The sequence below is a fragment of the Petromyzon marinus genome, chromosome 25 (assembly GCF_048934315.1).
Source record: "Petromyzon marinus isolate PM22_M1 ecotype Great Lakes invasive population chromosome 25, UKy_Petmar_22M1.pri1.0, whole genome shotgun sequence".
Lineage (NCBI taxonomy): Eukaryota > Metazoa > Chordata > Hyperoartia > Petromyzontiformes > Petromyzontidae > Petromyzon > Petromyzon marinus.
In genome coordinates this window covers 12721947-12733154 of record NC_133691.1, presented here as the reverse complement: position 1 = coordinate 12733154, position 11208 = coordinate 12721947, and the positions used below count along the sequence as shown (strand labels likewise).

The window sequence follows — 11208 nt, the reverse complement described above, 5'->3', positions numbered from 1 at the left end:
TCACGTCCTGAATCCATAAATCCATATTGCAGCAGCAGCAAATATAATCGTCGATTTTCCATCGTTCATCTCCCCCATGAGTTTGTGCGCCGGATGACTGCGTCGAGGTCCCGGTCTGCCCCATTTTGATGAGCGGACGGCTCATCTCCTCCCCGTTCTTGTCCCCTCCACAATAGGGTTGAGTTGTGTTAACATGTCCAAACACCAAATATAAACCTTTTGCAAAGAATCAAGTACTGCATTAATGCATTCTTGATTCATTGCAAAAGATTTCTAGTTGGCGTCTGAACATCTTAACGCGTCCTATTCCATTTTAAGAAAGAGTAGACCCTATTCTTATTTTCCATACTGGCAAAAAATATCCCAAGATATTGTCCCCTCCGCTTAAAAAAATAGAAAAAAAGTATGTTTTTACACATTCCATCAGCCGCACGGGCCTTCCTTCCTACGAGTGCATTTCTTTTAAAAACAGCATTGATTCAACACAAGCGAAACTCAACAGTACCGGCATCGACATTTAGTGACTCATCATCAGCAGCAGCCCCAGAGTCCGGGCTTGCTGGGTCGGAGTTGGACCCAAAACTCTACGCAACAAAATAAATAACATGAGCACTCCGAGATGGCCGTGAGGCTGCTGGGATGTGTAAACATATACTGCATCTGTATATACGGGGTGCTTAAACATTTTTATAACGACTATATGCGACTATCGTTTTTAATGGAAATAGAACGGATAATACACTTTAACATGTTTTTTGTTGTTGTTTGCATTCTGACCACAAGTATTGTGGTTAAAGCAGACATGATTCCTCGTAAAAGGTTTCAGTTTTGGTGTTTTAACATCTCAATACCTGTTTTGTGGCCAGAAAAAAGGGGGAAAACCTATTGTCACATTTTGTTAGTGGCAAAGGAAGTCTCAGGATGTATGATAATAGCTTCTAAAAGTCAAGAGTCTCCGCTTGTTCGCAAGAATGGTCAACACGTGTCTGGAATCTTCTCCAGGTGGTCTCCACATTTCTTGTGGTGCTGTTGTAAATTCTCCCAAGTGTTCACATTTTTTTGAAGCACCCAGTATTTTGGTTCCATTTCGATTTAAAGCTTTCGTGACTGCAATGATTCATCTTCTTTGGTTCTTTCGGTAAAGTCACGTAGAATGAGAATAAAATAATAAATTGATAAAATATTTTCTCATTCTACGTGACTTTACCGAAAGAACCAAAGAAGATTTTGGTTCCAGTCGTGTCCTTGGTGTGCTTGCACGCGCTCGGGAAGGCCGTGACCCCTGGCGGCACGGCTTGGCACCCCGGCCCCCCGAGCCCGGAACACATCGCCCATTGTTCTGCCGGGAACAATAGCCACCCGATTCACAGCAGCAGCAGCAGCAGCGGCGATAATTATCACGTCACTTTACCCGAACCCCCCCCCTCGCGCAGAGCAGCAGCAGCAACAGCACGGCAGGTGAGCGTGGTGAGGTGGTCACGACAGGTGAGGGTGATGAGGTGTCACGACAGGTGAGGGTGATGAGGTGTCACGACAGGTGAGGGTGATGAGGTGTCACGGCAGGTGAGCGTGATGAGGTGTCACGGCAGGTGAGCGTGATGAGGTGTCACGGCAGGTGAGGGTGATGAGGTGTCACGACAGGTGAGGGTGATGAGGTGTCACGACAGGTGAGGGTGATGAGGTGTCACGACAGGTGAGGGTGATGAGGTGTCACCGCAGGTGAGTGTGGTGAGGTGTCACCGCAGGTGAGGGTGATGAGGTGTCACGACAGGTGAGGGTGATGAGGTGTCACGACAGGTGAGGGTGATGAGGTGTCACCGCAGGTGAGTGTGGTGAGGTGTCACCGCAGGTGAGGGTGATGAGGTGTCACGACAGGTGAGGGTGATGAGGTGTCACGGCAGGTGAGGGTGATGAGGTGTCACCACAGGTGAGGGTGATGAGGTGTCACGACAGGTGAGGGTGATGAGGTGTCACGGCAGGTGAGGGTGATGAGGTGTCACGGCAGGTGAGCGTGATGAGGTGTCACGACAGGTGAGCGTGATGAGGTGTCACGGCAGGTGAGGGTGATGAGGTGTCACGACAGGTGAGGGTGATGAGGTGTCACGACAGGTGAGGGTGATGAGGTGTCACCGCAGGTGAGGGTGATGAGGTGTCACGACAGGTGAGGGTGATGAGGTGTCACCACAGGTGAGGGTGATGAGGTGTCACGACAGGTGAGCGTGATGAGGTGTCACCACAGGTGAGGGTGATGAGGTGTCACGGCAGGTGAGGGTGGTGAGGTGTCACGGCAGGTGAGCGTGATGAGGTGTCACGGCAGGTGAGGGTGATGAGGTGTCACGGCAGGTGAGGGTGATGAGGTGTCACGACAGGTGAGGGTGATGAGGTGTCACGACAGGTGAGGGTGATGAGGTGTCACCACAGGTGAGGGTGATGAGGTGTCACGACAGGTGAGGGTGATGAGGTGTCACGACAGGTGAGGGTGATGAGGTGTCACGACAGGTGAGGGCAACGCCCCCCCCCCCCCCCCCCGAGGATGTGACGAGGTGGGGAAGACGGACGAGGTGGAGGGGGTGCAGTAGAGGAGAGCGGTGGCAATGCGACGAGCTTGTAGGAGGCGATGCGAATGGATGTGATGAGGTGAGAGTGGAGGATGTGATGAGGTGAGAGTGGAGGATGTGATGAGGTGAGAGTGGAGGATGTGATGAGGTGAGAGTGGAGGATGTGATGAGGTGAGAGTGGAGGATGTGATGAGGTGAGAGTGGAGGATGTGATGAGGTGAGAGTGGAGGATGTGATGAGGTGAGAGTGGAGGATGTGATGAGGTGAGAGTGGAGGATGTGATGAGGTGAGAGTGGAGGATGTGATGAGGTGAGAGTGGAGGATGTGATGAGGTGAGAGTGGAGGATGTGATGAGGTGAGAGTGGAGGATGTGATGAGGTGAGAGTGGAGGATGTGATGAGGTGAGAGTGGAGGATGTGATGAGGTGAGAGTGGAGGATGTGATGAGGTGAGAGTGGAGGATGTGATGAGGTGAGAGTGGAGGATGTGATGAGGTGAGAGTGGAGGATGTGATGAGGTGAGAGTGGAGGATGTGATGAGGTGAGAGTGGAGGATGTGATGAGGTGAGAGTGGAGGATGTGATGAGGTGAGAGTGGAGGATGTGATGAGGTGAGAGTGGAGGATGTGATGAGGTGAGAGTGGAGGATGTGATGAGGTGAGAGTGGAGGATGTGATGAGGTGAGAGTGGAGGATGTGATGAGGTGAGAGTGGAGGATGTGATGAGGTGAGAGTGGAGGATGTGATGAGGACCAGGGGGCGTGTCTCTGGCGCGTCACGTCCTGCCGCCGTCACCGCGCACAGAGCAGTCACGCAGCGCTCGTAGCGGGAGTCGTGGGGGGGGGGCGAGAGCAGTCGTGGGGGGGGGGGGGGGGCCCGCGGAGCGATGAGCGTCGGGGCCGGGAGGGGGCCGGGAGCCGAGGAGGCGAGCGGGGAGAAGATCCCCCGCGGGGACAGGAGACGGGAAGGGAGACCCGTGTCTCAGTGGGGCCTGGGTCTATGGTGTGTGTGTGTCACTCATACACAGCCTGTGTGTGTGTGTCACTCATACACTGTGTGTGTGTCACTCATACACAGTCTGTGTGTGTGTGTCACTCATACACAGCCTGTGTGTGTGTGTGTCACTCATACACTGTGTGTCACTCATACACTGTGTGTGTGTCACTCATACACTGTGTGTGTGTGTGTCACTCATACACAGCCTGTGTGTGTGTGTGTCACTCATACACTGTGTGTGTGTCACTCATACACAGCCTGTGTGTGTGTGTCACTCATACACTGTGTGTGTGTCACTCATACACTGTGTGTGTGTCACTCATACACTGTGTGTGTGTGTCACTCATACACTGTGTGTGTCACTCATACACTCTGTGTGTGTGTCACTCATACACTGTGTGTGTCACTCATACACAGTCTGTGTGTGTGTCACTCATACACAGCCTGTGTGTGTGTGTCACTCATACACTGTGTGTGTGTCACTCATACACTGTGTGTGTGTCACTCATACACTGTGTGTGTGTCACTCATACACTGTGTGTGTGTCACTCATACACTGTGTGTGTCACTCATACACTGTGTGTGTGTCACTCATACACTGTGTGTGTGTGTCACTCATACACAGTGTGTGTGTCACTCATACACTGTGTGTCACTCATACACTGTGTGTGTCACTCATACACAGTCTGTGTGTGTGTCACTCATACCCAGCCTGTGTGTGTGTCTGTCACTCATACACTGTGTGTGTGTCACTCATACACTGTGTGTGTGTTACTCATACACTGTGTGTGTCACTCATACACTGTGTGTGTGTCACTCATACACAGTGTGTGTGTGTCACTCATACACTGTGTGTCACTCATACACTCTGTGTGTGTGTCACTCATACACTGTGTGTGTGTGTCACTCATACACAGCCTGTGTGTGTGTCACTCATACACTGTGTGTGTCACTCATACACTGTGTGTGTCACTCATACACTGTGTGTGTGTCACTCATACACAGTGTGTGTGTGTCACTCATACACTGTGTGTGTGTCACTCATACACAGTGTGTGTGTCACTCATACACTGTGTGTGTCACTCATACACAGTGTGTGTGTCATACACAGTGTGTGTGTCACTCATACACTGTGTGTGTGTCACTCATACACAGCCTGTGTGTGTGTGTCACTCATACACTGTGTGTGTCACTCATACACAGCCTGTGTGTGTGTGTCACTCATACACAGTGTGTGTGTCACTCATACACAGTGTGTGTGTGTCACTCATACACTGTCACTCATACACAGCCTGTGTGTGTGTCACTCATACACTGTGTGTGTGTCACTCATACACAGTGTGTGTGTCACTCATACACTGTGTGTGTCACTCATACACTCTGTGTGTGTCATACACTGTGTGTGTGTCACTCATACACTGTGTGTGTGTGTGTCACTCATACACAGCCTGTGTGTGTGTCACTCATACACAGTCTGTGTGTGTGTGTCACTCATACACACCCTGTGTGTGTGTCACTCATACACTGTGTGTGTGTCACTCATACACAGCCTGTGTGTGTGTCACTCATACACAGCCTGTGTGTGTGTCACTCATACACAGCCTGTGTGTGTGTGTGTCACTCATACACAGCCTGTGTGTGTGTCACTCATACACTGTGTGTGTCACTCATACACAGTCTGTGTGTGTGTCACTCATACACAGTCTGTGTGTGTGTCACTCATACACTGTGTGTGTCACTCATATACAGTCTGTGTGTGTGTCACTCATACACCGTCTGTGTGTGTGTGTCACTCATACACAGTCTGTGTGTGTGTCACTCATACACAGTCTATGTGTGTGTGTCACTCATACACAGTCTGTGTGTGTGTGTCACTCATACACTGTGTGTGTCACTCATACACAGTCTGTGTGTGTGTCACTCATACACAGTCTGTGTGTGTGTGTCACTCATACACAGCCTGTGTGTGTGTGTCACTCATACACTGTGTGTGTGTCACTCATACACAGTCTGTGTGTGTGTCACTCATACACAGCCTGTGTGTGTGTCACTCATACACTGTGTGTGTCACTCATACACCGTCTGTGTGTGTGTGTCACTCATACACAGCCTTCTGTGTGTGTGTCACTCATACACAGCCTGTGTGTGTGTCACTCATACACAGCCTGTGTGTGTGTGTCACTCATACACAGTCTGTGTGTGTCACTCACACACACACACCATGATGTGTGTGTGTCACTCATACACAGCCTGTGTGTGTGTGTCACTCATACACAGTCTGTGTGTGTCACTCATACACAGTCTGTGTGTGTGTCACTCATACACAGCCTTCTGTGTGTGTGTCACTCATACACAGCCTGTGTGTGTGTGGCACTCATACACAGCCTGTGTGTGTGTGTCACTCATACACAGTCTGTGTGTGTCACTCACACACACACCATGATGTGTGTGTGAGTGTCACTCACACACACACATCATGGTGTGTGTGTGTGTCACTCACACTCACACCATGATGTGTGTGAGTGACACACACACCATGTGTGTGTGTGTCACTCACACCATGATGTGTGTGAGTGACACACACTCACTATGATGTGTGAGTGACACACACACACCATGATGAGTGTGTGTCACTCACGGCTGTGTCACTGAGCACACTGCGCTGGCGCGCAGTGTGCTCAGTGACACAACGCCATGTGCGGTGTTTTATTTGTTGTTTATTTGTTGTTTATTTGTTGCGGCGTCGCCGTGCGCGGGGGCGAACGCGGCGAGGTTCGCGCCGCGTTCGCCAAGGCCGCGGGCGGACGGCGTGGGAAGTCGCCGGGGTGGGGGCTGGGGGGTCGCTCCCCGCCCCTCCTTACAAGGACAAACTTCACCCTTGGCGAGATCGCGGCGCGCAGGAATGCGACCGCCCCTTGTTGTTGGCCGCTTGCTTTGGGTTTCTCTTCTAGCTCATCCACTCGACTCGAAACTCGCGCGAGCTCGGCCACGCCCCCCCTCGCCCCCCCCGCCCCCCCCCGCCCCCCCCCGCCCCGCCCCCCCCCCGCCCCCCCCCCGCCCGCGACGTCGCGACGAATTTTCCGCCTCCGGGCCCCGGATGAGGCGCGGCAGAGTGACGGGGGGTGACGTTGGTGAGAGTCGCCGCGCCACCGGTGGCCGGGGTTCAACTCGGACCAGGAAGGGCGCAGGATCCGCATCCTCCCCGCCCCCGCCCCCGCCCCCGCCCCCGCCCCCGCCCCCCATTTTATTGGACGCGGTCATTTCCGCGCGGGTTTTTATTTTGGTTTACGGGACTCGTCACACAGGTGACGGTGACAGGGGATGATGGTGATGGGCGGCGGTGGCGGCGATGGCGATGATGAAACGGGGCCGGTGTTGACACCGGGCGAGCGAGGGGCGGCGGCTTTTAAATCCCAGTGAGCAGCGTGGGCACGCAGCAGCTGCTGGCCTCGACTGGAACTTGGCACCGCACCGTGGAGTTGACGCTAAGTGTCCCTCTCTCCCCCCGCCCCTCCCGTCTCTCTCTCCCTCGTGCCCTTGGCCGTGACTGCACCCCACCCCCCCCCGCCCGCCACTCCTCCACTTGGAGCCACAGGCGCCCCGGGGTCCGCTGTCACACGCAGCTGAGCGGCGCCATGGATGGCCTCGTGTCGCTCTTCATGCCGCGCAATCTGAGCTACATCTCGGGTCTGTACGAGCACGCTCGCCTCGCCGACGACTTCGGCGTCAGCGCGGCGGGACAGGGGCAGGACCCGGGGCACGGGGGGCAGGGCGAGGCCGCGGAGCACGACTCCGCGAGGCCGCGGGGTAGGAAGCAGCTGCGGTCAGAAGACCTCTCCGCGTCCGCCCTCGTCATCCGCGAGCCGCACGACCCCTCCGACGCGTTCGCTCCGCCGCCGCCGCCGCCGTTCGCTCCGACGCCCATCGTGCGCCGTCGCGCCAAGTCGCTGCCGTCCGTGCCGGGCCGCCCGGCGCCCCCCGAGCCGCCGTGCAGCCGCCGCAAGTCGGTGCGCTTCTCGGACTCCCTGGGGCTGGAGCTCACGGTCGTGCGCCACTTCAGCTCGTCCGAGGAGCCCCGCGTGCCGCCGCACGTGCTCGAGTCCCTGCACCGCGGGGCGCTCGCCCGCTTCGCTCGCCTCGACGCCTGGGACGGCGCCGGCGGCTGCTGCGGCCGCTGCGGCCCGGGGGGGCAAGGGGCGGGAGGCGGCGGAGGAGGCGGCGGAGGAGGCGGCGGAGGAGGCGGAGGAGGCGGAGGAGGAGGAGGAGCGGCGGGGCTGTCGGCGTCCGAACCCCTGCGCCGCTCGCGCCTCGAGGCCGCGTTCGCGCAGCCGCTGGGCGACCCCGAGTTCGCGTCCCGGCTGCGCGCTCAGCTCGTGCGCCTCGAGTCGGTGGCGCCCGGCGAGCTGAGCGTGACGGGCCACGTGCGCGTCCTCAACGTGGCCTTCGAGAAGGAGGTGTCCGTGCGCTTCTCCTACGACGCGTGGAGGACGCACGCCGAGGCGCGCGCCCGCTTCGCCCCCCCCGGGCTCGCCGAGCCGAATCCGGCGCCGGGCACGGACCGCTTCGCGTTCGCGCTGCCCACGCCGCCCTTCCTGCAGCCGGGCGGCGCGCTCGAGTTGGCGGTGCGGTACCGCGTGGCGGGGCGCGAGCACTGGGACAACAACGGGGGCGCCAACTACCGTCTGGAGGTGCGCAGCGAGCGCCCGGGGCCACCGCGGGAGCTCGACCGAAGCTGGATCCACTTCGTGTGACGCGGTGGGTCGGGGGGGGTGGGGGAGGGGTGGGTGTGGGGGGGGGGGGTCTTTTCCCCCACTCCCCTCCCCCCACCCGCCCCGCGTTGTCCCGTGAGACCCATGGGGGTGAGACCCATGGGGGTGAGACCCATGGGGGTGGACGCGACGCGCGGGCGAGCTCGTCCCGTCGCGCTGTGAAGCTCTCCTCCACCCCCGAGTGCCTTGGCGACATTCACTTTAGCCGGGCTCTGTCCTCGTCAAGAGATTCAGTTTGTTGTGTTCGGCACCCGGTTCACCGCATCCAGTATACCTCTCTGTACAGGTGCGGCACGTTCTGCCTACTCCGGGCCACCAGCGACGTGGACAATATTACAGTGAAACCCCCCTGTACTTCACCAAACACAACAGCCGCATGCACCTGTATAGCCTGATGCACCTCTCTGCCTTACCTGTTTACAGTGATACACCAGCCTGATACACCCATGTCTACCTTACCTACCTGATGCACGCATATCTACCCGACAAACATGTTTACCTAACACACTAGTCTAATGACACATCTGTCAAACAAATACACCTGTTCATCTGACACACCTAAATCTGACACACCTGCATGACACATACATATACTCGACAAACCTGCCTGGCACAACTTACCTACTGACACACCACCTGGCACAACTTATTTACTGACACACCACCTGGCACAACTTATCTACTGACACACCACCTGGCACAACTTATCTACTGACACCACCTGGCACAACTTATCTACTGACACACCACCTGGCACAACTTATCTATCGACACCACCTGGCACAACTTATCTACTGACACCACCTGGCACAACTTATCTACTGACACCACTTGGCACACCTTATCTACTGACACACCACCTGGCACAACTTATTTACTGACACACCACCTGGCACAACTTATCTACTGACACCACCTGGCACAACTTATCTACTGACACCACCTGGCACAACTTATCCACTGACACCACCTGGCACAACTTATCTACTGACACACCACCTGGCACAACTTATCTACTGACACACCACCTGGCACAACTTACCTACTGACACACCACCTGGCACAACTTATCTACTGACACCACCTGGCACAACTTATCTACTGACACACCACCTGGCACAACTTATCTACTGACACACCACCTGGCACAGCTTATTTACTGACACCACCTGGCACAACTTATCTACTGACACCACCTGGCACAACTTATCTACTGACACACCACCTGGCACACCATTGAGCCTGACACGCCCGACAGACTTTGTCCGCATGCCACACAACGCACCATGAAGGTCAATATAGATGCCGGCCGTGCAACTGCTGCGGGATCTGGCAGAAGGAAGCGATTTGCGAGGTGTGGTGGTGCTGGTGATGGTGGTGGTTGTCGGTGGCGGTATCGATCGCAATTGGCCGCCACCAACGGAGCTGCTGATGAGTTTTTTTGCGAACGTCGAAGCCAGTCACGTGGAGTCACGCACAAAACCACCGTGGTCACATTGCTGCCCGGGGGGGGGTGGGGGCGATGTCGCGAACTGTCGCGAACTGTCGCGCTTGTGAACACCAGCGAGGGTCGAGTAGGGGGGCGGGGTCACTGGGGTGCGAATCCAGGGGTCGGAGGGGGGGGGCCTCTCGCTCCTCCGAGGGGGCGGCCGGCTTTCTGTTCGGGTCGTGTATATACAGGACACTGAGAGAGACGTTGATTGGACACACACACACACATACTGTGCTGTATAAGTTATACATTGTAATTGCTTGCATATTGCAGTGACCTATTTGCTATGCGTGTGTGTATCTGAGTGTATTCACGGCCGACACCCGCGACGATTATCTTAACCTGCCCTGAGCCTCCCCTAGTTCGACTCAGCCTCAAATGAGTACCTGGTGCGATGTGTAAACATCGCCACTGGGGAGACAAAGGCGTTCGGGCGTGGTGCTGGCCACCCACTCCCTTGTGCGCCGTGCCGGCCTTCATAGCTGTTCACGAACAGCACTTGCCACAAAAGTCACTTAAGGCTATACGGGGATCTTTGTAATTGTGCGTGTGTATATACGGGGAGCGGTAGTGCAGCGGTTAGTGCACTGCGCTACAAATCCAGCGACCGGAGCTCGATTCCCTGCTCACGGCCACCACCACCAGTGACGATTATCTGAATCGGTCCTGGGCCTCCTCTAGGTTCACTCAGCCTTCAATGAGTATCCGGTGAAGTGTGTAAACATTGACACTGGGGAGACAAAGGCGGCCGGGCGCTTTGCTGGCCACCGCCCCTGTCTCGTGCACCGTGGATGCTTTCGTGGGTTCTCGCTAACAGCCTGCGTAAGGCTATATGGGGGGGTCTCTGTCTTTGTGTCTGTGTGTGTGCGTGCGTCACTCCCTGGGCCCCTTATAGGGGGATGCTCCCACGTGAGAGGTTCGAGCTGAGATGCCGCGGCGCCGTCGCCTCTCCGGGTCGTGTTTGCAGTCGAGTCGCGCCGTGTGCGAGTGTGCGTTGTCCAAAGCGGACTGGGTTTGTGCATTAAACGCCGATGATCCCAAACACCACGAACCCCGTGTGGCCGCCGCCCCTTGCTTCTGGGTTTTACACAATTTTAATGGCACGGATGCGTGTGCGCTAAGACAGTTGGATGAATGAGCTCACATTTTCACCACTGGGCGATGGAGAGTCGATGCTACTGGTGGAGGTCGTGGTGGTGCTGCTGACGATAATGGTTGCTGGTAGTGACGGACTTTAGTCTGGGTCTCTTTACGAGGTTTTGTGCACTTTGGGCTATCGGCATCGCGCGGTGGGACGACGACGAGCCCATCGGGAACTCTCGCAGAGCCGCGCACCCTCTCTTGTTAGAGAACTATTTTTCATTTTTTGTTATCTTACCAGGTTAGGGCCCCGTGGA

The 11208-nt window shown here is 56.0% G+C and overlaps 1 protein-coding gene across 1 annotated transcript; it reads left to right on the top strand.

Moving 5' to 3' along the window:
• Window positions 1–3426: 3426 nt before the first annotated feature.
• Window positions 3427–10862, top strand: LOC116945747 (protein phosphatase 1 regulatory subunit 3E-like). Its single transcript, XM_032960263.2, has 2 exons — window positions 3427–3556; window positions 7146–10862. Exons 1-2 carry the CDS (start codon window positions 3441–3443, stop codon window positions 8299–8301), a joined length of 1272 nt encoding a protein of 423 aa, XP_032816154.2. The 5' UTR covers window positions 3427–3440; the 3' UTR covers window positions 8302–10862.
• Window positions 10863–11208: the final 346 nt, after the last annotated feature.

Coding starts and splice junctions, on each gene's coding strand:
- LOC116945747 (XM_032960263.2), top strand. CDS start 3,441: ATGAGCGTCGGGGCCGGGAGGGGGCCGGGAGCCGAGGAGGCGAGCGGG. Junction 3,557..7,145: donor CAGTGGGGCCTGGGTCTATG/GTGTGTGTGTGT, acceptor TTGGAGCCACAG/GCGCCCCGGGGTCCGCTGTC.